The sequence below is a fragment of the Bufo bufo genome, chromosome 3, assembly GCF_905171765.1.
Source record: "Bufo bufo chromosome 3, aBufBuf1.1, whole genome shotgun sequence".
Lineage (NCBI taxonomy): Eukaryota > Metazoa > Chordata > Amphibia > Anura > Bufonidae > Bufo > Bufo bufo.
Genome location: NC_053391.1, coordinates 103,740,575 through 103,767,067, shown reverse-complemented (window position 1 = coordinate 103,767,067; position 26,493 = coordinate 103,740,575). Strand labels below are relative to the sequence as shown.

Genomic DNA, 26,493 nt, shown 5'->3' with positions numbered 1-26,493 from the left:
CTGAAAAGGGGTTACATAGTGCCATGTGTTTGGAGAGACCTGGAAACTGCTGACATCACTGCCCCCACGTGACCGCAGCCAAGGACTATTCCACCATCATAACCCAAAGGAACATTCATATACCCGGTAACTGACTTGTACTCTGTGAAATCCTGTTTGTACCATATTACCTGTATTTGTAACCTCAGACCACTGTATATATTCCTTTTGTATATTGTGTTATCTAGTGTGCCCTTAAGGCGATTAAATACATAATAAAATTTTGTGCTGTCTTGTATCTCGATCACGAATCCCCACGTCCGTGTTTCGGCCTAGTTATAAGCTACCTCGGGTTGGTTTCTCACCGCATATAATCCCGTTAGCGGACCGGGCTTATATCAAACGAGAAGCTGGTGGCAGATTTCACTGGCTGAGGAAGCGCTGTTTCACTGGGGCAGTGACCAGGCTCCCTCAGCTTGTTGCCTCTCTGTGCCCATGTAGACAGGAGAAGTCTGTGTAAACTGTACCAAGACTGACCTTACCCGCTCCTCCAGGAGGGCGTAATGCCTTGGTAATCAGTGACCATACCGTATCTCGTGAGCTTGACGTAGTTGACGTCAAGCGGGCACAAGGGGTGGTATCCCTCACAGTGCCGATCCAGCACTACCATTTTTACTAAATGAATAGCAGTGACGTGAACGTGCCCTAAGAGGTTGGTGTTTATGTTAAAGGGGACTGTATAGGAGAGATATGTTATTTTGACTAGTAATAATTCCCCTGCATAAAGTCCCATGTAAATAACCTCTCCCCTCCCGTCACCTTCTCTACATATAGTTCCATCTAAATAACATCACTGCCCTTCTTCCAGCCCTCCAACATACGTTCCCATGTAAATAACATCTCTCCCCCCGTCAGCTTCTCCAACCTACAGTCCCATATAAATAACATCTCTCCGTTCAGCCCCATACAACATACAGTCCTTTGTAAACAGTATCACTGCCCTCTCTTCAGCCTCCTCCAACATACAGTCTAATGTAAATAACATCATCCCCTCCCTCCAGCCCCTCCAACATACAATCCCATGTAAATAACACCACCCTCTCCCTCAAGGCCCTCCAACATACTGCAGTGTCCCACTCAGGAACACGTGGGAACTGCAAAATAGCTTAAAACTGCATTATCATACTGCATGTTATTTTGTATTACAACACCTGTTGTATCCCTGTTCATAGGCTGGTCTGGTGTAATTTATACATCCCACCACTAGATGGGGATACCACTTAGGTCATATAAATACCTAAGTCAGGCCTAGTGAGACAGTTCAGTGGTTGTTGATTAGTAGTCAGTCTGCTGAGTTTGAGAGAGTGCAGATCTAGCACTTCTGCTCAGATGAAAGTTTAGTCCAGGAAGGGACAGACAAAAGGAAAGATTAACATCCAAAGGATAAAAGCCACAAACCAGGCATAAAAGACCTTTGGGTATCCAGGTGAAGGATACTATAGCCACAGGCAACCTCACCAAATAGCTCTGGTTCACTAGGGACCTGAAGCAAAGTTACCTACCAAATTACACTGATACAGAACCTTCAAGCTAAGCTAAATCCAGCCAAACTTATTAACAGTGGAACAACCGGATTCCTTTAAATTACAAAGGACTGTATTCTATCTGATGTACATGCTACAACTGGACCCAACATCAGTAAAAGCTGTGAGTTCTATCCTACCACGGTCTACTTCGTTCTTACAATTGGTTGTACCACCATTAACGGTACTGGCGTCACGACAAATACCATCAAGGGACTCAGCCGCAACAAGCACCCTAAGCACCCCTGACATCAAGGGCACCTCAACCACCATCTTGGCTGATGCTTCCCTACCACAGAACGTGCCCCGGAGGATTTCGTGCTGTCCACCTCAACATTGTGCTGCCAGCCCAGGGAGGCTTTCTGCTAACTGTGAGTAAACTGATGAACTGTGTTGTTATTTGGCCCCTCATCGGTCCACCGTGCACCTCACGTGTTGCCCCTGTGGTACTGGCTGCTGCAATACACTCCCATGTAAAAACCATGGGAAGGGTCTGGAGTGAATGCACAGCAAGCTATTATAGCCAAGTAATAAAGTACAGTCCAGTATACTAACTTCCCTGTACTTTATTACTGGCATTTAAGACAGGCAGGTCATAAATGTCTCCACTGCCTTTGGGTGCTCCGACTCTATTAGCACTGGGACCCTCTTCTTGTCCAAACCAGTGGATCCTATGACATGTCATACACACACACCAGGGCACACGGATGAATAGACATACTGCAATGATGTTGCACTGATACTTGTTGTACTGTCTATTCACAGCGCTATTCACCACACAAAAGACAGTAGCTAACTTTCTGAGGTCATCCTAAATAGCAGCTGAAAGAACAGCAGCAGCCATGTTCACCGGCAGTGGGGCTGGAAGCTGGGCATTGCTCTAGTTCCTGTACGTGGTGATCACAGTGCTGTAGAGTGTGGGCAGCACCCGCTGCTAGAGTTTGTCCATGCAGATGGTGTTCAGATGTAGCTATATATGAGGATCACGTGGTCCCACCACCAGTGGCGTCTCTAGCTTTCAAATTTTGGGGGGGGGGCACACTGGGGGCCAGGACAAAAGTAGGGGGGGCAGCTATAACAGCGATACATTTACACAAGTATGCTTAGAAATGCTGCAATACTTTACCCAATACCTAAAACCGCAAGAGGGAAGAAAAGTCCTGCTGTCTGTGGTTTAAAAAAAAAAAAAAAAAAAATCACTCAGGTTTCAACATGTCCTAGTTGCCTGTGGATGGACACTTTTATAGGGAGGGGGATCTGTGGAGGACACTGCTATGGGGGGGGGGGGGGGGTCTGTGGATGACACTGCTATGGAGGGGGATCTGTGGATGACAATGTTAGGGAGGGGGATCTGTGGATGACACATACCGTATATAGTATCTTATGCTATATGTGTCATCCACAGATCCACCCCATGACAGTGTCATCCCCATTTTCCCCTCCATACCAGTGTCATCCACAGATCCCCCTCCCTATAACAGTGTCATCTACAGATCTCCCTCCCCGCCTCTCACAGGAGTGTACATTTGACATTTCTAAACTGTAATCCATGTCCTGCAGTAACTTTGAACCAGGATTCTGTGGCCGCTAATCTCTACTAGTACCTTAACCGTACACCACTCAGCTAGCTTCGGTAACAGGGCCAGGCTACAGCCTACAGGCACTGCCTGTTAGTTGTTACTGAGTGAGTGCTGATTTCTGCAGGTCAGAGGATATGGATTACAGTTTAGAAAAAATGTACACTCCTGTGAGCGGTCCAGTGGCGGATCCAGAGCCTGGTCTCGGGAGGGGCACTTCCAGATTATTTTCTGTCCACCGCTACAAAACAATGGTGCTAATAGAACAGACTGCACAGTGTAGCGGTATACTGTATATTGTGTGGCACAGTGTATGCTATATGTGTATAACAAACATATTTCACATGAAAACTTACAATTAATTGGCTTGGCCCTTGGGGATCTCGGACGCCACTTCAACACTTGGCTGGGGGGCTCGGTGGAGCTGATGTGTTTTATCCTAATGAGAAATATTTCATAATAAGGATTTGGAGAAGGGGCAGAGGGATAGCAGAGCAGAGAGAGGCTGGTGCTGCTACTAGTGGGTCATACCATGGGGGAGTAATAAAGTCCACCATTATGCCCCCCCAGTAGAAATAATTCTCCTTATAATGTGACAGTGCAAAAAATACCCCCTTGTAATGCCTCCAGTTGAGCTAATGTCCCCATAGTGCCCCCATAATGTGCCAGTATAAAATACCCCTATATAGTGCCCCCAGTAAATTCCCCCATAGTGCTCCTCTCCCCCCTTCCTCCTAGTGCCCCCCATAATGTACCAGTATAAAATTCCCCATATATCGTGCCCCAGTAGATGCCCTCAGTGTCCCCCATAATTTGCAAGTATAAAATACCCCTTCTTAGTGCCCCCATAGATGACTCCATAATACTCCTCTCCCCCCTTTCCCATAGTACCCACCATAATGTGTCCCAGTATAAAATGCTACTGTACAGAACCCCCATATAAAATACCCCTTCTTTGGGGCCTCAGTAGATTCCCCTATAGTGCCCACCAATAATGTGCCAGTAATAAGTGCCCCCAATAATATGCCAGTAACAAGAGCCCCCAATCATGTGCCAGTAATAAAAGCCCAGCCCCCATCACGTGCCAGTAATAAGAGTCCCCCCATGTGCCAGTAACAAGAGCCCCCCATGGGCCAGTAACAAGAGCCCCCCATTTGCCAGTAATAAGAGCCCCCCCAATGTGCCAGTAACAAGAGCCCCCCTAATGTGCCTGTAAAATTATTGTACATATAAAAAAAAACACAACAAAAAAAAAAAACACTAATACTTACCTCCATGTCAGCGATGCGATGCAGGCCTCTTCTGGCCTGTGTCCCGCGCGGTATGGCTCAGGTGGCGCGATGACATCATCGCGCCGCCTACGCCGGCCTCTGATAGGCTGCCGACCTAGTCCCTGCAGCCTATCAGAGAAAGGGAAAGGGACACACCTCTCCCTCCCCGCCGCACTAGCACAGGCAGATGACTATGGAGATGAGCGCAATGGAAGCGCTCATCTCCCTGTGCCCGGCTGCGGCCGCTCAGTTGGGGGGGGGCATTTTAGTTGGGGTGGCACATGGGGGGGGCACAGCGTGATGTAGGGGTGGCCGTGGCCCCCTCTGGCACCCCCTTGGCGACGCCACTGCCCACCACAGCTTCATAGGAGTGTGCTAAATGGTCTGTCAGCTCGCCCAAATTGACAAATAACAACACAATTTTCTGTAAGTAATGGTGTTATTGGTTATTTCAGGCACCAGCAGCATCCCTGCACTGCCTCTGCCATTCACAGCGTGACCTGTGCTCAGTAGTGGCAAGGAAAAGTCTAACGCGTATTGGTATGCATTAGACTTTTTTTAGGGTACTTTCAAACTTGCTGCAGAGGATTCCGGATGCATCAAAACGTATGCAAACTGACGGCATTTGTCAGACGGATCAGGATCCTGATCCGTATGACAAATACATTGAAATGCCGGATCCGTTTTTCCGGATGACACCGGAGAGACGGATCCGTCTCTCCGGTGTCATCCGGAAAAACGGATCCGGCATTTCTTTTTTTTCACATTTTTCTGCGGTCTGAGCATGCGCAGACAGCAATGCCGGATACGTTTTTCCAGAACACTCGGGCCGTATCCGGCATTAATGCATTTCAATGGGAAAAAATGACGGATTCGGCATTCCGGCAAGTGTTCCGGAATTTTCAACGGATATAAAACCGCAGCATGCTGCGGTATTATCTCCGTCCTGAAGTAAAAAAGACTGAACTGAAAACATCCTGATGCATCCCGAACGGATTACTCTCCATTCAGAATGCATTAGGATAAAACTGATCAGTTCTTTTCCGGTATTGAGCCCCTAGGACGGAACTCAATGCCGGAAAAGAATAACGCTAGTGTGAAAGTACCCTTAGGGAGTAAAATGGTCTGAACAGGCATCTGTGTGTGTGTATATATATATATATATATATATATATATATATATACATACATACATACATGAAAATTTGGGAACCTTTCAGAATTTTCAAAACTACATCTGATATTTACACAAGTCCTGAAAGTAGAAAAAAAGATAACCAATTTTTTTAATTTATTTTACTCACTTATATAGCGCCGACTTATTGCGATTGCAGAGCTTCTTTCTAGAGATGCCAGATGTGGTGCCAACAGGTGGGACCCACACCTATCTGACATTGTTCCAGGTGAAACAAGCACTTTAAGGTCAGGACCTGTATTTGCCCATTCCAAAACTTTTACTCTATACTTCTTTAACCGTTATTTAGCAAGACTTGTGTGCTAAGGCTACTTTCACACTAGCGTTTCTATTTTCCGGTATTGAAATCCGTCATAGGGTCTCAATACCGGAAAAAAATGCTTCCGTTTTGTCCCCATTAATTGTCAATGGGCACAAAACGTAACTGAACAGAACGGAATGCTCCAAAATGCATTCCGTTCCATTTGGTTGCGTGCTCATACCAGTGTGTTCTCATACCGGAAAGAAAACCGCAGATGCATCTTGGCTATGTTAAAGATAATCCAACCAGATCCATTCATAACGGATGCAGATGGTTGTATTATCAGTAACGGAAGCGTTTTTGCTGAACCCTGCCAGATCCAGCAAAAATGCTAGTGTGAAAGTAATCTTAGGGTCTTTGAATGCTGCATAACTCGCAGACAGATGTCCTTTGTCCTGACATTTTCCTTTAGAATTTGGTGGTATAATTTATAATCCATTGATCCATCAATAGACACAAGCCACCCTGGCCTAGATGGAGCAAAACATGCCCAAACCATGATACTAAATGTGATGAGTGTTTTATGCTGAAATGCACTATTTTTCTTTCTCCAAAGATGACACATAATTTAAACCAAAAAGTTATATTTTGATCTCGTCCGTGCGCATAACATTATTCCAGTAGGCTTCTGACTTGTCCAGATAATCTCTAGCAAATTGCAGACAGCCAGCAATTTTGGTTTTGGAGAGCAGCAGCTTTCTCCTTACAATCCTGCCATACACAACATTGTTGTTCAATGCCCTCCTTATAATCGACTCATGAATATTGACATTAGCTAATGAAAGGCCTTTAGTTTCTTAGAGGCTACCTTGGGTTTGTTTGTTACCTTGTAGACTATTACTTGTCTTGCTCTTGCTGTGCTCTTTGCTGGTTTACCACTCCTAGTGGATTGGTGGAATACAAACTCTTTAGAGATGGGTATGTAACCATTTCCAGCCTGATAAACAACAACAATGCTTCTTCTGTAGTCCTCAGAAATCTACATTTTTCTTGCTAGGATACATCTCCACAGATGTTTTGTGAAGATCAAACTTTGATAGATTCCTAATCCTTAAGTAAAACAGGTCACCCTCTCACACCCGATTGTCATCTGATTTATTGAAAACACCTGACTAATTTCATCTTCAAATTATCTGCTAATCACAAAGGTTCACAGACTTTTGCCACTCACAGACATGTGATATTGGATCCTTTTTCTCAATAAATAAAATACCAATTCAAATATTTTTGACTCATTTGGGTGTTTTGGTTATCTTTATCTACTTGTCGTTTTAGGTCACATTTATGCAGAAATATAGAAAATTCTGAAGGGTTCACAGACTTTTAAGCACCACTGTATGTGTTACATGTACAGTGGGGCAAAAAAGTATTTAGTGGGGCAAAAAAGTATTTAGTCAGCCACCAATTGTGCAAGTTCTCCCACTTAAAAAGATGAGAAAGGCCGGTAATTTTCATCATAGGTATACCTCAACTATGAGAGACATAATGAGAAAAAAAAAAATCCAGAAGATCACATCGTCTGATTTTTAACAAATTTATTGGCAAATTATAGTGGAAAATAAAGTATTTGGCCCATTCCTCCATGCAGATCTTCTCTAGAGCAGTGATGTTTTGGGGCAGTCGCTGGGCAACACGGACTTTCAACTCCCTCCAAAGGTTTTCTATGGGGTTGAGATCTCGAGACTGGCTAGGCCACTCCAGGACCTTGAAATACTTGTTACAAAGCCACTCTTTCATTGCCCGGGCGGTGTGTTTGGGATCATTGTCATTCTGAAAGACCCAGCCCGTTTCATCTTTAATGCCCTAGCTGATGGAAGGAGGTTTTCTCTCAAAATCTCATGATACATGGCCCCATTCATTCTTTTCTTTACACGGATCAGTCATCCTGGTCCCTTTGCAGAAAAACAGCCCCAAAGCATGATGTTTCCACCCCCATGCTTCACAGTAGGTATGGTGTTCTTTGGATGCAACTCAGCATTCTTTCTCCTCCAAACACTACGACTTGAGTTTTTACCAAAAAGTTCTACAGGGTGGGCCATTTATATGGATACACCTTAATAAAATGGGAATGGTTGGTGATATTAACTTCCTGTTTGTGGCACATAAGTATATGTGAGGGGGGAAACTTTTCAAGATGGGTGGTGACCATGGCGGCCATTTTGAAGTTGGCCATTTTGAATCCAACTTTTGTTTTTTCAATAGGAAGAGGGTCATGTGACACATCAAACTTATTGGGAATTTCACAAGAAAAACATTGGTGTGCTTGGTTTTAACGTAACTTTATTCTTTCATGAGTTATTTACAAGTTTCTGACCACTTATAAAATGTGTTCAATGTGCTGCCCATTGTGTTGGATTGTCAATGCAACCCTTTTCTCCCACTCTTCACACACTGATAGCAACACCGCAGGAGAAATGCTAGCACAGGCTTCCAGTATCCGTAGTTTCAGGTGCTGCACATCTCGTATCTTCACAGCATAGACAATTGCCTTCAGATGACCCCAAAGATAAAAGTCTAAGGGGGTCAGATCGGGAGACCTTGGGGGCCATTCAACTGGCCCACGACTACCAATCCACTTTCCAGGAAACTGTTCATCTAGGAATGCTCAGACTTGACACCCATAATGTGGTGGTGCACCATCTTGCTGGAAAAACTCAGGGAACGTGCCAGCTTCAGTGCATAAAGAGGGAAACACATCATCATGTAGCAATTTCGCATATCCATTTTCCTTGAGGTTTCCATTGATGAAGAATGGCCCCACTACCTTTGTACCCCATATACCACACCATACCATCAATTTTTTTGTTCCAACAGTCTTGGAGGGATCTATCCAATGTGGGTTAGTGTCAGACCAATAGCGGTAGTTTTGTTTGTTAACTTCACCATTCACATAAAAGTTTGCCTCATCACTGAACAAAATCTTCTGCGTAAACTGAGGGTCCTGTTCCAATTTTAGTTTTGTCCATTCTGCGCCGATCTGGGTCATCCTCGTTGAGATGCTGCAGTAGCTGGAGTTTGTAAGGGTGCCATTTGTGAGTAGCTAATATCCGCCAAAGGGATGTTCGACTAATGCCACTCTCCAGTGACATGCGGCGAGTGCTACGCTGTGGGCTCTTGCTGGGCTCTGGCCCACCCTGTACTTTGGTTTCATCTGACTTATGACATTCTCCCAATCCTCTTCTGGATCATCCAAATGCTCTCTAGCAAATTTCAGACTGGCCCGGACATGTACTGGCTTAAGCAGGGGGGACACGTCTGGCGCTGCAAGATTTCAATCCCTGGCGGTGTAGTGTGTTACTGATGGTAGCCTTTGTTACTTTGGTCCCAGCTCTATGCAGGTCATTCACTAGGTCCCCCCGTGTGGTTCTGGGATTTTTGCTCACCGTTCTTGTGATCATTTTGACCCCACGGTGTGAGATCTTGCATGGAGCCCCAGATCGAGGGAGATTATCAGTGGTCTTGTATGTCTTCCATTTTCTAATAATTGCTCCCACAGTTGATTTCTTCACACCAAGCTGCTTGCCTATTGCAGATTCAGTCTTCCCAGCCTGGTGCAGGTCTACAATTTTGTTTCTGGTGTCCTTCGACAGCTCTTTGGTCTTGGCCATAGTGGAGTTTGTGGACAGGTGTCTTTTATACTAATAACAAGTTCAAACAGGTGCCATTAATACAGGTAACGAGTGGAGGACAGAGGAGCCTCTTAAAAAAGAAGTTACAGATCTGTGAGAGACAGAAATCTTTACCGCTGGAATTTACCAATTAATTTATTAGAAATTCTACAATTTGATTTCCTGTATTCTTTCCCCCCATTCTGTCTCTCATAGTTGAAGTGTACCTATGATAAAAATTACCGGCCTTTCTCATCTTTTCAAGTGGGAGAAGCTGCACTAAATGGCTGACTAAATACTTTTTTGCCCGACTGTAGAAGGGATATATATGCAATGTGTATATAGTGTAAATATATATCCTAGCTGAAGGACCCGGCTTCGCACGGGTATATTTAATCTATTTCATTCAATGTTTGTGTGTGTCGTTAAAATATATCAACACTATCCACTATAACAGTGACATCTACAGCACCCCGGCCCCAAAACAGTGACCCTCCACAGCCCCCCACCCCTTTACACTGACCTCCCCACAGTGCCCTGTCCCTTAAAATTGGACCTCCACAGCAGCCCACCCCCTTAACTTTGACCTTTACAGCAGCCTTCCCCTTTAACAGTGAGTTTCACAGCATACGACCCCCTCGACAGTGACCTCCACAGGGGCCCACCTCCTTAACAGTGGCCTTTACTGGATCGGGGGCGTGTCCTTTTGAACAGCTCACTCTAAGATAGCCGCGCTGTGCTGTCTGAGTCAGGGCCGTCTTTAGCAAGGGGCAAAAGGGGCAGCTGCCCTGGGCCCAGTTGCTCCTGGGGAGCCCAAGGCAGCTGCCTCTTGAGCCCTGCTAGCCACTGCCCCGGGTGTCAGGCTGTCAGCTACACAGAGGGGTGCTGCCATGCCTGCCTGCCGGCACTCCAGGCAGCGAACTGTGAGAGCTGTGATTCTCTTAGGAGAAAGGACCTTAGATGACATCATCACCATGTGACCAGTAACCTAGCAATATTACTGGTCACATGGCTATGAGGTCATCAAAGGTCCTGTCTACCAGGAGTGTTGCTGCAGAATAAGTTATGCAGAATAAGTTTGCCTTAACTGTGGAGCTTTTTTTGTGTGAAGATTACATCAGGAAAAGGTGACAGGGGCTGTTATACTAATATACTGTAAGCTACTGTATACTGTGGGGTGCTGTATACTGTGGGGTGCTATACAGCTCTACTGTATGCTGTGGGGGCTGTATACTGTGGGGGCTGTATACTGTGGGGCGCTATACTGCTCTACTGTATACAGTGGGTGGCTGTATACTGTGGGGTGCTGTATATTGTGGTGTGCTATACTGCTCTACTGTATACTGTGGGGAGCTGTATACTGTGGTGTGCTATACTGCTCTACTTCTTTCTGCCCTTTTCTTTTCCCCTTCTATTTTTTACTAGACACTATCCCACATTATACCACCCTTCTGTGACTTATATATATTCTGTTGTAGATTTGTTCAGTGGAGTTCATGATCATAATTTTTTAATAAAATGGTATTATTTATGTGGTACCCGAGATACTTATGAAATGTTATCTATATATGATCCGTGGAGGCACTGACGTTGCCGGACGTATACTCAGTACCACATCACGTAGCGAGATATGATATATATACATGTATAGTATGCGGATTCATGTAGATGTTTGAGCTTGATGTATTTATATTATATGATACTATGGGTATTTGAGAGATTGTTTTTTATATTGAATATGGGTATGATAAAGACAATATATGATGTATTCTATTGGATCGTTATGAATTATTGCATACCGTCTTTATATATCACAGTCATATATGCAGCAATAGCGGTTTCTGTTCTAAGGATCTTTTCCAATGATGTTTACACGGTTTCTATGTAGGTCTGTGTTGGATTCCCCCAACTGACATGGTGCGCGCAGGGCTGCGGGGCCGCGCTCTGTGTCCTGCCCCGGGGCGTCTCTACGCCGGCTTGGTGGGTCACGTGACCTTGTCATGTGGCCCGCTGCGTCATGGCGTGACACCCATGGGCGGGACTACGGAGCTCTGGCCGCCGCGCTCGGTGCGCCCGCGAATGTTCAGCTGGGGGCAAGCATCATCAGAACATGGATTGGCCAGGGGCGTTTTAAATAGCTATCCCCACAGTGATGGCGTTACCCCCTGACGAAGGTACGCCGAAACGCGTGTCGGGGTAACGCCATCCCAGGCATTCAGGTCGCTGCCATCCTTTGGTGAGTCCATGTTACTTACATCTTCATTCATGGCTTTTGTTATATAGGCAGGATATAGTTCTAGCGGGCTCACACAATCGCTTGTGTTTACGGGTTTCTCTGTGTGAATTACCCCCTGGTTACTACCTGCCATATTCATATCATTTGGTAACTGCCGTGTAGTGTCCATATTAGGACTCATGTTCATTATCTCCATGCTTATTATTGCTGTTGTTATTTATGCCGACATTGTAATGCTGGGATGGTGCTCGTGCTCCCTATCCCCCTTGTTTTATGGTATTTTACTATCCACTGATTTTCGTAATCAATAAAGTCCATTATTTTTCACTACTGGACGCCTATGAGCTTTAGTTCCTCTGTTTTTTCCTTGTATTAAAAAGCTTGTCTAGTCATATAGAATGTTGGGAAGTCTATTTATATAAGCCGCACCACTGTGTGCATACTCAATCGGCTACTGACACCCATGGTTGTGTTTTGTGTTTTTATATACTGCTCTACTGTATACTGTGGGGTGCTGTATACTGTGGTGTGATGTACTGCTCTACTGTATACTGTGGGGGGCTGTATACTGTGGTGTGCTGTACTGCTCTACTGTATACTGTGGGGGGCTGTATACTGTGGTGTGTTATACTGCTCTACTGTATACTGTGGGGTGCTGTATATTGTGATGTGCTGTACTGCTCTACTGTATATTGTGGGGGGCTGTATATTGTGGGGTTCTGTATACTGTGGGGGGCTGTATACTGTGGTGTGCTATACTGCTCTACTGTATACTGTGGGGCACTGTATACTGTGGTGTGCTGTACTGCTCTACTGTATACTGTGGTGTGCTATACTGGTCTACTGTATACCTTGGGGGCTGTATACTGTGGGGTGCTATACTGCTCTACTGTATACTGTGGGGGACTGTATACTGTGGGGGGCTGTGTACTGTGGTGTGCTATACTGTTCTACTGTATACTGTGGGGCGCTGTATACTGTGGTGTGCTGTACTGCTGTACTGTATACTGTGGTGTGCTATACTGGTCTACTGTATACTGTATACTGTGGTGTGCTATACTGCTCTACTGTATACTGTGGTGTGCTGTATACTGTTGGGCTCTGTATATTGTGGTGTGCTGTATATTGTAGAATCACCCTCCTTTTCACCCCTTTAGCTGACAGAAGTTGATTTTTACCTTCATTTTTTTAAATCCCTGTCGGCTAAGGAGTGGAGGGGTGTGGCCTAACCAGATATGGGCGTGGCTTAGCAGGACCTAGAAGTTGATTTTTAACTTCATTTTTTCAATCTCAGTCGGAGTGGCCTAACCGGATCGAGGGCGTGTCTTTTTGAACAGCTCACTCTAAGGGTCTATTCCCACATCCGTAGAATGGGTCCGCATCCATTCCGCAATTATGCGGAACAGGGGCGGAGCCATTCATTCTCTATGGGGCCGGAAGAGATGCGGACAGCCACAGTGTGCTGTCCATATCCACATTTCCGGAGCGCCGCCCCGATCTTCCGGTCTGCAGCTCCGGAAAAAAATATAGAGCATGTCCTATTCTTGTTCGCAATTGCGGACAAGAATAGGCATTTCTATGGGGGTGCTGGCTGGTGTATTGCGGATCCGCAATGCACTACAGACATCTGAATGGAGCCTAAGTGTAGTGGAGCCTAAGTGAGTGTGAGCTGCAGGGAGAAAGTCACCCTCCCTCTCACCTCTGCAGCTGACAGAAGTTTATTTTTACTTTTATTTTTTCAATCCCCGTCGGCTCAGGAGTGGGAGGGGGCGTGACCTAACCGTATCAGGGCGTGGCTTAGTGGAACCTGGGGGCGGGGTTTTAAGGCTTTTGAGGGTGGACACATTGTGGCAGGGGGGCATGTCTGGGCTCCTTCCTGCAAGAGTGACGCCCCTCTGGGCACCTTACTGGTTCATTTGCATATCAAATAAACTGGATTTTCTGAGGATAAAAACATCTACACTGCGTGCAGAATTATTAGGCAAATGAGTATTTTGACCACATCATCCTCTTTATGCATGTTGTCTTACTCCAAGCTGTATAGGCTCGAAAGCCTACTACCAATTAAGCATATTAGGTGATGTGCATCTCTGTAATGAGAAGGGGTGTGGTCTAATGACATCAACACCCTATATTAGGTGTGCATAATTATTAGGCAACTTCCTTTCCTTTGGCAAAATGGGTCAAAAGAAGGACTTGACAGGCTCAGAAAAGTCAAAAATAGTGAGATATCTTGCAGAGGTATGCAGCACTCCTAAAATTGCAAAGCTTCTGAAGCGTGATCATCGAACAATCAAGCATTTCTTTCAAAATAGTCAACAGGGTCACAAGAAGCGTGTGGAAAAACCAAGGCGCAAAATAACTGCCCATGAACTGAGAAAAGTCAAGCGTGCAGCTGCCAAGATGCCACTTGCCACCAGTTTGGCCATATTTCAGAGCTGCAACATCACTGGAGTGCCCAAAAGCACAAGGTGTGCAATACTCAGAGACATGGCCAAGGTAAGAAAGGCTGAAAGACGACCACCACTGAACAAGACACACAAGCTGAAACGTCAAGACTGGGCCAAGAAATATCTCAAGACTGATTTTTCTAAGGTTTCATGGACTGATGAAATGAGAGTGAGTCTTGATGGGCCAGATGGATGAGCCCGTGGCTGGATTGGTAAAGGGCAGAGAGCTCCAGTCCGATTCAGACGCCAGCAAGGTGGAGGTGGAGTACTGGTTTGGGCTGGTATCATCAAAGATGAGCTTGTGGGGCCTTTTCGGGTTGAGAATGAAGTCAAGCTCAACTCCCAGTCCTACTGCCAGTTTCTGGAAGACACCTTCTTCAAGCAGTGGTACAGGAAGAAGTCTGCATCCTTCAAGAAAAACATGATTTTCATGCAGGACAATGCTCCATCACACGCGTCCAAGTACTCCACAGCGTGGCTGGCAAGAAAGGGTATAAAAGAAGAAAATCTAATGACATGGCCTCCTTGTTCACCTGATCTGAACCCCATTGAGAACCTATGGTCCATCATCAAATGTGAGATTTACAAGGAGGGAAAACAGTACACCTCTCTGAACAGTGTCTGGGAGGCTGTGGTTGCTGCTGCACGCAATGTTGATGGTGAACAGATCAAAACACTAACAGAATCCATGGATGGCAGGCTTTTGAGTGTCCTTGCAAAGAAAGGTGGCTATATTGGTCACTGATTTGTTTTTGTTTTGTTTTTGAATGTCAGAAATGTATATTTGTGAATGTTGAGATGTTATATTGGTTTCACTGGTAAAAATAAATAATTGAAATGGGTATATATTTGTTTTTTGTTAAGTTGCCTAATAATTATGCACAGTAATAGTCACCTGCACACACAGATATCCCCCTTAAATAGCTAAAACTAAAAACAAACTAAAAACTACTTCCAAAAATATTCAGCTTTGATATTAATGAGTTTTTTGGGTTCATTGAGAACATGGTTGTTGTTCAATAATAAAATTAATCCTCAAAAATACAACTTGCCTAATAATTCTGCACTCCCTGTATTGCTGGAACAAAGGCACATCTTGAAATAAGGTGCTATTATTATAAGTGCTATTAGGCCATGGCTTTAACTCAATAGCGATTATCCTGGTAACAGATTTCCTTTAAAACTCATCTACAGCAGTGAAAATAAATGGCTGGGTTGTTATGGAAATCCTGAAGTAAAACTGTATGTGGAGGCTGAAGGACCTGAGAGCTTCTATTGGCTGATTAGGGTCATGTGACCAAGCTTCTATGGGCTAATACATTTTTTTGGGAATATCTCTGGAACGGTACGTCCTAGAGAGCTGCTCTAAAACCTTCCCGGACACCTGATGTACCTGTGTGCCAAATTTCGTGATTGTAAATGCAACGGTGCGGATTCCTTTAGCGAACATACACATACATTCAGCTTTATATATTAGATATATATAGTACAGACCAAAAGTTTGGACACACCTTCTCATTCAAAGAGTTTTCTTTATTTTCATGACTATGAAAATTGTAGATTCACACTGAAGGCATCAAAACTATGAATTAACACATGTGGAATTATATACATAACAAACAAGTGTGAAACAACTGAAAATATGTAATATTCTAGGTTCTTCAAAGTAGCCATCTTTTGCTTTGATTACTGCTTTGCACACTCTTGGCATTCTCTTGATGAGCTTCAAGAGGTAGTCCCCTGAAATGGTTTTCACTTCACAGGTGTGCCCTGTCAGCTTTAATAAGTGGGATTTCTTGCCTTATAAATGGGGTTGGGACCATCAGTGGCGTTGAGGAGAAGTCAGGTGGATACACAGCTGATAGTCCTACTGAATAGACTGTTAGAATTTGTATTATGGCAAGAAAAAAGCAGCTAAGTAAAGAAAAACGAGTGGCCATCATTACTTTAAGAAATGAGGGTCAGTCAGTCAGCCGAAAAATTGGGAAAACTTTGAAAGTAAGGGCTATTTGACCATGAAGGAGAGTGATGGGGTGCTGCGCCAGATGACATGGCCTCCGCAGTCACCGGACCTGAACCCAATCGAGATGGTTTGGGGTGAGCTGGAACGCAGAGTGAAGGCAAAAGGGCCAACAAGTGCTAAGCATCTCTGGGAACTCCTTCAAGACTGTTGGAAGACCATTTCAGGGGACTACCTCTTGAAGCTCATCAAGAGAATGCCAAGAGTGTGCAAAGCAGTAATCAAAGCAAAAGGTGGCTACTTTGAAGAACCTAGAATATGACATATTTTCAGTTTTTTCACACTTGTTTGTTATGTATATAATTCCACATGTGTTAATTCATAGTTTTGATGCCTTCATAGTCATGAAAATAAAGAAAACTCTTTGAATGAGAAGGTGTGTCCAAACTTTTGGTCTGTACTGTAGATAGTAAGGGACCGTCCTCTCTCAGGGGTTAGCAATGACAGACTTCTGATCAAACAGTGCTATTTTTGTCACACAGCACATCACACTTCCAAGTTTGGTGTCACTTGGCACAATGAAGTCACAGCTTTACATCACAATGTGTTACATCAACACAAAACAACAAGCCCTTGCCCGGCTAGGCACTCATTATACAGAGGTCTCCCTAACGCACCTCTAGCTCGGTGTTCACACTGCGGTATTCAGCTTCGGTCAGACAGCCTCCTAGCCGTGACCAGTGCAACCCACCAGTCCTCGTGGTGAAAGCAGCGAAATACCTTGGGGGGATATGGTCCAGCAGTCCTCCTGACTCTGACCGTGCAGCACTTCTCTTCTTCAGGTGTCTCTGGGTCCCCCCAACTAAGGCTTCCTCAGTCTTGTGGCTGCCCAGCCCTCCTGGCTGGGACCACACAGAGCCTCTGCAGGTCTGTTCCCTGGGGCCTCACTCCTCCTCTCACACACTGAGGATTGCTTTATCCCCAAGTGATTATCGCACCTCACCTCAGTCCAGGTGATCATGGGGAAAACACAGCAAATCATACCATACATTTCCTCTAATAGGTTTCCTGCAACATTCTAAGAGACGCATATCTTCCCTCTTCATATATAAGGCCTTTCACTGCCTCACATACCTGTGTGGGTGAACACTTGCACCAAAACATGATGCTTGTGACAGGGCATCCGCATTACTACCCAGTTTTCCAGCTCAATGTTCCCCCTGGAAGATGTGGCCAGTGTCACACTTTTCCTGAACATTTACCACAGTGGGTTCCCTCAGCTGTGTGCTACCAACATTATCAATCAGCATTTTCAAATCCCATACATTTTTACCAACAGGGGGAGATTCTTCCCCGATCACAACCTGCAATGGAAAGGGGGTGTCATCATCATGATCCCATATTTCACATGACCCCTCATTATGCATTTTAATTAACTTCACATATTCATTTTGCACCTCATTTGCACCATTGGTTTCAATAGTCATTTCACCTAAACCATTGTTTTCCGTGTGCATTTCCCTTACACCATCATTCAAAGGGACAGGTACAGGTTCTGCAGGAGTTTCATCACTCGCTGTTTCATCTCCTCTTCCCCACAACTCCCAGAACAAGGGGAAATCACGGCCAACATTACATTATGCATGAGCCTATTTGCAACACCAAGTACATAAGTCCCAGTTCCTACTGGAGTCTCACACTCCGTGACAGCCATAGGATAGACTTTGCTATTTACATAAATGTCCATCACACTAATTTGTTTGTCCAACACATAATCCCCAGCTACAAAGCTGGCATGTACCAGGCGCTCCTGGCAAATTGAATCCACAGCCACACAATCAAACTGCCATCATCTTCTGCCCTGACTGAGGCTCTGAGGGCACTACTTATTCCCCAGTAACGATCCCAGCACCCACACCTGGGATCTCCCCAGGCTAGGTGGAATAGCCATGTTGGAGTAATTAGGGCTCATTCAGACGACCATATCTTTTTTTGCAGTCCTCAAATTGTGGATCTGCCAAACACGGATATCAGCTGTGTGCGTTCCACATTTTGTAGAATGGAATGGCCAGCCCTATAATAGAAATGCCTATTCTTGCCCGCAATTGTTTTTCTTTTTGCGGAGCCACAGTACAGAAGTACGGATGCGGACAGGGAGGAATTTATCATAAGAGAAATATTTGAAGTTTTACTTGAGTCTATATTGGTTTACCGTATGCCACATTTATCAATTATCTCATGTTGTTTGATAAATTTGTCTTATGCTTAAACATCACTTTTGTCTAGAGAAGCTCCTCCAGTTTTCCTACTCCAGCCTGCTCCTGGAGTGAGACTGCAACTTTTTTGCGACTTTTTTGATAAATCTGGTGTGAAACTCATTAACATAGCTAACCATACCCACTATTCCACCCACAGTAAAAAACTGGAGTGAGTGGTGTGGAAATGCAAAAAGTCGCAAAAATTTTGCACAAGTAAGTGCAAAAAAGTCACAAAATTTTGTGCAATCGCTTACATTTTGTGCAAGCAAGTGCAATAAGTAACGAAAGCCTTATTTGTGTGACTTTTTGATGTCAGAAAGATAGGGCTTTAAGCAATTATGCAAAGTTTTTAGACTTTTTTGCACTTGCCTGTGAAAAAATTGGGTGGAAAAGTCGGTGTGGTTAGCTATGGTAATGAGTTTCACTCCAGATTTATCATTAAAACTTTTTTATAAAAAGTTTCTAAAAAGTCGCAATTACACTCCAGGAGGAGGGTGGAGTATGAAAACTGGAGGAGCTTCTCTAGACAAAAGTGTTAGGTTTAAATTAAGACAAATTTATCAAGTAACATGAGACATTTGATAAATGTAGCATAAGGTTCTCCAATGCAGACACAAGGAAAACTGACTTCACATTTTCCCCTCATTATAAATTCCCCCCTGTGTGTTTTTGAGACGTCAGCATGAAGTGATCTGGACATTCAGTTCATTTTGCTGCATTTAGATGCTTGTGATGCATTACAAGTATAAATTTGTATTGTTTCCTTATCAGACTTTAATTAGTGGCAATAACATAGTGGTGGGATGTATCAGCATTGGTATAGCAGCTTCAAAAAAGGTTATAGGGTTTCCTTTTTATATTCTGCCTTATATGCCATTTGGTCACTTATTTATGAATTCATATACTTTCATTTATTTGTGTGTTATATGAATTGTATATTGATATTCAATTAGTGGTTTATTCATATATTGTGCACTTTGTGTATTTATTCACTCTTCATTGGTACTAGTCAGTAGAATAGGTTTTCAGTTTAAGTTGGTTGTGTAGCTGAATAAAAGATGCACTGCATACATGCTTTTACATTATGGATGATTTACTGCTTTTTATCATGATTTGTTAATGAAGTAATATATTTTATAAGAATTACGTTATGTTCCCCATCTGAGTGCTTGACATTTGCTCAATATGTACTTCTGATTTTCGTATATGTGACTAGCAGTATTATTTATGTGTATGGTTTGTGACATTGTTCAGTTGTATAGTATATCACAATATTATATAAACAGTATATAGTAGTACTATTTATATGTCTGATATGGTAGCTTTGTTTATTTCTATCATATATTACCATAATTTATGTACTGTATTATAAGGACTGAAGGGGTCATTTACTATGCCGAAATACCCCTAAATAAGGCGTATTTCAGGAGCAGATAGCGGCGCCTTGCTCACGCCAGGTGTAAAATTGTGGGTGTGGTGTGGGCGGGGAAGGTCCGGCAGGTCTAAATGTAAGACCACTCAGAAGCTGTCTTACATTTAGAAGCTGCGCTGTATGTGCCAAAGTTATGGAGAAGCCAGCCCCTCTTTATAACTCCGGCAGATCCACCGCCAGTTTAGGGCTTTATTAAAACAGGTAGTGATGGATGGACATCGGCCGGGACGGTTCGCTAACGCGAACAAGTGTTCGCGAACCGCGAGTTTGCGGCGGGCCCCATTCACTTTAATGGTAGGCGAACCTGAAAAACCTTCAGCTCATATTTGCAGCCACCAAATACTTAGTAGAAGTGCACAAATAGTCCCACAACATGGACAGTGACATAATAGAGGGGGATCAATGACAAAAATTCCAACAAAAAATATGTCTTAATCAGGGGACATTTTTATGCATCTTAAAGGGAAATTCTCTGAAATGTGCCCTGTTGGAGCCTAGAAAATTTTTATTTTAGGCCACGGGAGTATGGGCCTTAAAAATTAGGCATTCACCTGACATAAAAGAAATTCTGTTACAAATAAAGATTTGTTTTCACACCGCTTGGTTGCTGTGGATAGGGTTCCCACCCCAGTAGTATTGAATAAGTAAATCACAGCAGAATCTTGTTTACATCAATCAATAGTGCTATTTATTTTAACACTTAAATTTTGACATGCGGCTTTAGTATTCGTGTAAACGTTTTCGGCAAAGATGCCTTCGTCAGACACTGTGCCGCAATTGAAGAGGAAAATCAGGAATAACACACTCTGTGCTCTGGAGCACAATGGTACCATTATACCATATACCATTGTGCTCCAGAGCACAGAGTGTGTTATTCCTGATTTTCCTCTTCAATTGCGGCACAGTGTCTGACGAAGGCATCTTTGCCGAAAACATTTACACGAATACTAAAGCCGCATGTCAAAATTTAAGTGTTAAAATAAATAGCACTATTGATTGATGTAAACAAGATTCTGCTGTGATTTACTTATCCAATAAAAGAAATTCTGATTATGTGGCTCGAGGTACATTATGCGGTCAATGGATACAAATTTTACTATAGGCCACTGGACTACAGGCCCCAAATATTAGGCATTCACCGGACAGAAAAGATCAAGTGATTATGTGGCCGGAGGTATATTACACGGTCAATGGATATCAATTTTATTGCAGGCCAGTAAAAATACAGGTCAAATACATACAGTATGTTTAAAAGAACTAAAGATATAAAATTGGATTAAAAACATGGCTAACGAAATCCCCCCTCTTGAATAAACCCCAAATTATAATAGCTAAAATTCGATAGTACATGCTCGTCACAGGTGTTGAATTCCTCCGAGGCCCCAACAATTAGGCATTCACCATACAGAAAAGAACAAGTATGTGGCTGGAGGTAGATTGCACGGTCATTGGATATAAATTTTACAACAGGCTAGTGAACTACAGTCCCCAAAAATTATGCATTCAGCGGACAGAAAAGAACAAGTAAGTATATGGCTGGAGGTAAATTACACGCTGGAGGTAAATTACATGGTCATTGGATATCAATTTTACAGCAGGCCAGTGGACTACAGGCCCCAGTAGCGTTTGTCGATGCTGCACTACCCAAATGCACTATATAGAAAGTATATTATTGGTATATCACACCCCTGCCTCAATCAATTTTTTGGGGGGGCAACTGGTATATCACACCAGTTGAAATTATTTGTTCCAAGAGCGTTTGCCCCTCTGTATAGCTGCAGTATCGCGGCAGAAACGCAAACAACTGCTGCACAATACAAATGCACTATAATATACTTTCTATGTTAGAAAGTATATTATAAGTATATCACACCCCTCTGTAAGTCACACCTATCGATAGCACACCTATACCAGTCCTTAAAAGGACTTTTGTGGCCCTATTAGCTAGCATTTGGTGTCCTTAACAGTCTGTCCCTGCTCCACACAGCAACCTATCCCTACACTGGCAAAAAACAGAATGTAAAATGGCTGCCAGATCGGGTTTATTTATAGGGTAGGGGGTGTGTCCATGTGCTGAAACGTCTCAATTGGCTGTCCTGTACCACCTGATGGATGTGTCGTGGGTCAAAGTTCTTCACAATGTAAAAGAATATGGCGCCGGCGGACATTGCCATATGTTCGTCAAACCGCGAACGAGCAAAGTTCACCGTGAAACAACCGCCAGGCCATCTCTAAAGACAGTCATCAAGAGTGCTGCATAACTCTACTGTCGATAGGGCTGATGGCAATTGAAAGATGAATCTGAGCATGTGTGACCACCTCAGTTAGTTTACTGAGGTGGACAGAGAAATAACAATAGCTCAGTGACTATACCAAATTTTTAACTACATGAAATTACAAAAGTATTCAGAGCCAGATGCTGGTTTGAAAAATGCAGAATATCTTTAATGGGACAACCCCTTTAAGTATTAAATTAAAGAAGCAAATAAGTATAGGCCTGAGCAATCAGTGTTTTTTTTCCATAATTTATATATTTTAATTCTGGCTATTGAGCGCTGCTTATAATAAATAAAATGTAGTAATGTAATAGTCTTAATGAGAAATATATTGTCCTCTGATTTAATATAAAAACTGTTAACATAACAGAATTGTCACATACATCAATGCTACTTTAATTTCATACCCATATGATATGCAGTATACTAAAGACCGACCACTCATTTCCATAAGGATTCTTGATTTAAGTTGTAATTAATTAGGTGCCTGTAGCATGTAAGTGCTTGAATAAGTTGTGGGGTAAATAGAAAGGAATAGGGCACAGATATATAATAATGAATATATACTGTCTTTTTTTAAACTACAGGGTCTATCCTGCAATCCCGGTCAAGTCAGGTCTGTTTGATAAATTGCGCCAATCTTCCAAAGATCAGCGTTCTGAGTAAACAGAATACGAACCGAAAAAAGGTCACAGTTTCTCTTGTTGCTCTCTAATCAGTCATTTCACACATGTCAGATTTGTTGATCCACACACAAAACACACCGACAGATACAGCCGAGCTAAACTTGATGGTTAACGCATTAAGTAAACAACAGAAAGAAGATGTTAATTGACTTTTTCAATGCATTTTGTCACGAGATAACGCTGTGCCATGTGTTATCACCTATCAGAGCCAACTTTAGCTCAGCTACATCTATATAAGACAGTCTCCCCCCTTGTACCTGGTCCAGTAGAAGGGTCTTCTTATGGTTTTTGGCTAAGTGATAGGCAGTGAAAGAACCCTGGATTCCAGCTCCTAATACAATGCAGTCAAACACTGTGCTGCTGGGAACAGCCATGCTTACTTGCTTCTTCACAGTGAACATACAGAGCACAGGAGGCCACCCCTGCTCTGACTCCACCAGTAGGAGGGAATACAGGCTCATTCCATAAAGCAGAAATATCCAGTTTCTGCAGCGTCACGTGTCACACTAATAACTTGTTACACTGTTGTAGTTGCTTGAACTTTGTTACTTTTCATGCATCTTTGCCTGCCAAGTATCATTTTTTCATTACAGATTGCAAGTTAAGAGTTTGACAAATAATTATTGCAAGTGTCTGTCGCCAAAGGCATAGATCCAGCCCAGGTCTACCCATATTATTGTCTGTAAAATATTTCTAAACAGATTTTTTAAAAGTAATTAGTCTAAGGGCTCTTTCACACGAACGTATTTTGCGTTCCGTATACGGTCCGTATATGGAACCATTCATTTGAATGGGTCCGCAAAAGAAGCGGACAGCACTCTGTGTGCTGTCCGCATCCGTTGCTCCGTTCCGTGGCCCTGCAAAAATTATGAGTCCTGTCTAGAGTTGAGCGAACACCTGGATGTTCGGGTTTGAGAAGTTCGGCCGAACTTCCCGGAAATGTTCGGGTTCGGGATCCGAACCCGACCCGAACTTCGTCCCGAACCCGAACCCCATTGAAGTCAATGGGGACCCGAACTTTTGGGCACTAAAAAGGCTGTAAAACAGCCCAGGAAAGAGCTAGAGGGCTGCAAAAGGCAGCAACATGTAGGTAAATCCCCTGCAAACAAATGTGGATAGGGAAATGAATTAAAATTAAAATAAAAAAAATAAAAATGAACCAATATCAATTGGACAGAGGTCCCATAGCAGAAAATCTGGCTTCACGTCAGCAGAGAATCAGTCTCTTCATGCCATAGCAAAGAATCTGGCTTCATGTCAGCAGAGAATCAGTCTCTTCATGCCATAGCAGAGAATCTGGCTTCATGTCAGCGCAGAATCAGTCTTCATGTCATAGCAGAGAATCAGGCTTCACGTCACCCACCACTGGAACAGGCCACTGTCACACATTTAGGCCCCGGCACCCAGACAGAGGAGAGAGGTCCTGTAACAGAGAATCTGGCCTTATGTCAGCACAGAATCTGTCTTCATGTCATAGCAGAGAATCAGGCATCACGTCACCCACCACTGGAACAGGCCACTGTCACACATTTAGGCCCCGGCACCCAGGCAGAGGAGAGAGGTCCCGTAACAGAGAATCTGGCCTTATGTCAGCACAGAATCTGTCTTAATGTCATAGCAGAGAATCAGGCTTCACGTCACCCACCACTGGAACAGGCCACTGTCACACATTTAGGCCCAGGCACCCAGGCAGAGGAGAGAGGTCCCGTAACAGAGAATCTGGCCTTATGTCAGCGCAGAATCTGTCTTCATGTCATAGCAGAGAATCAGGCATCACGTCACCCACCACTGGAACAGGCCACTGTCACACATTTAGGCCCAGGCACCCAGGCAGAGGAGAGAGGTCCCGTAACAGAGAATCTGGCCTTACGTCAGCGCAGAATCAGTCTTCATGTCATAGCAGAGAATCAAGCTTCACGTCACCCACCACTGGAACAGGCCACTGTCACACATTTAGGCCCCGGCACCCAGACAGAGGAGAGAGGTCCTGTAACAGAGAATCTGGCCTTATGTCAGCACAGAATCTGTCTTCATGTCATAGCAGAGAATCAGGCATCACGTCACCCACCACTGGAACAGGCCACTGTCACACATTTAGGCCCAGGCACCCAGGCAGAGGAGAGAGGTCCCGTAACAGAGAATCTGGCCTTATGTCAGCACAGAATCTGTCTTAATGTCATAGCAGAGAATCAGGCTTCACGTCACCCACCACTGGAACAGGCCACTGTCACACATTTAGGCCCAGGCACCCAGGCAGAGGAGAGAGGTCCCGTAACAGAGAATCTGGCCTTATGTCAGCGCAGAATCTGTATTCATGTCATAGCAGAGAATCAGGCTTCACGTCACCCACCACTGGAACAGGCCACTGTCACACATTTAGGCCCAGGCACCCAGGCAGAGGAGAGAGGTCCCGTAACAGAGAATCTGGCCTTATGTCAGCGCAGAATTTGTATTCATGTCATAGCAGAGAATCAGTCTTCACGTCACCCACCACTGGAACAGGCCACTGTCACACATTTAGGCCCCGGCACCCAGACAGAGGAGAGCGGTCCCGTAACAGAGAATCTGGCCTTATGTCAGCGCAGAATCTGTCTTCATGTCATAGCAGAGAATCAGGCTTCACGTCAGCCACCACTGGAACAGGCCACTGTCACACATTTAGGCCCAGGCACCCAGGCAGAGGAGAGAGGTCCCGTAACAGAGAATCTGGCCTTATGTCAGCGCAGAATCTGTATTCATGTCATAGCAGAGAATCAGTCTTCACGTCACCCACCACTGGAACAGGCCACTGTCACACATTTAGGCCCCGGCACCCAGACAGAGGAGAGGTTCATTCAACTTTGGGTTGCCCCACAATATAATGGTAAAATGAAATTAAAAATAGTATTGAATGAGGAAGTGCCCTGGAGTAGAATAATATATTGTTAAGGGGAGGTAGTTAATATCTAATCTGCACAAGGGATGGACAGGTCCTGTGGGATCCATGCCTGGTTCATTTTTATGAACGTCAGCTTGTCCACATTGGCTGTAGACAGGCGGCTGCGTTTGTCTGTAATGACGCCCCCTGCCGTGCTGAATACACGTTCAGACAAAACGCTGGCCGCCGGGCAGGCCAGCACCTCCAAGGCATAAAAGGCTAGCTTTGGCCACGTGGACAGTTTGGAGACCCAGAAGTTGAATGGGGCCGAACCATCAGTCAGTACGTGGAGGGGTGTGCACAGGTACTGTTCCACCATGTTAGTGAAATGTTGCCTCCTGCTAACACGTTCCGTATCAGGAGGTGGTGCAGTTAGCTGTGGCGTGGTGACAAAACTTTTCCACATCTCTGCCATGCTAACCCTGCCCTCAGAGGAGCTGGCCGTGACACAGCTGCGTTGGCGACCTCTTGCTCCTCCTCTGCCTTCGCCTTGGGCTTCCACTGGTTCCCCTGTGACATTTGGGAATGCTCTCAGTAGCGCGTCTACCAACGTGCTCTTGTACTCGCGCATCTTCCTGTCACGCTCCAGTGTAGGAAGTAAGGTGGGCACATTGTCTTTGTACCGGGGATCCAGCAGGGTGGCAACCCAGTAGTCTGCACACGTTAAAATGTGGGCAACTCTGCTGTCGTTGCGCAGGCACTGCAGCATGTAGTCGCTCATGTGTGCCAGGCTGCCCAGAGGTAAGGACAAGCTGTCCTCTGTG

At 44.3% G+C, this 26,493-nt stretch overlaps 1 protein-coding gene across 1 annotated transcript in view; it reads right to left on the bottom strand.

Annotated features, from left to right (window-relative positions):
* The window catches only part of PIPOX (pipecolic acid and sarcosine oxidase), a 153,682-nt gene extending 130,428 nt beyond the window's left edge, over nt 1-23,254 (bottom strand). Inside the window, exon 1 of the mRNA XM_040423415.1 lies at nt 23,070-23,254. Coding sequence (XP_040279349.1) covers nt 23,070-23,213 — 144 coding nt within the window. The 5' untranslated portion in view covers nt 23,214-23,254. The remainder of the gene's footprint in view (nt 1-23,069) is intronic.
* Between the last annotated feature and the right edge of the window lie 3,239 nt (nt 23,255-26,493).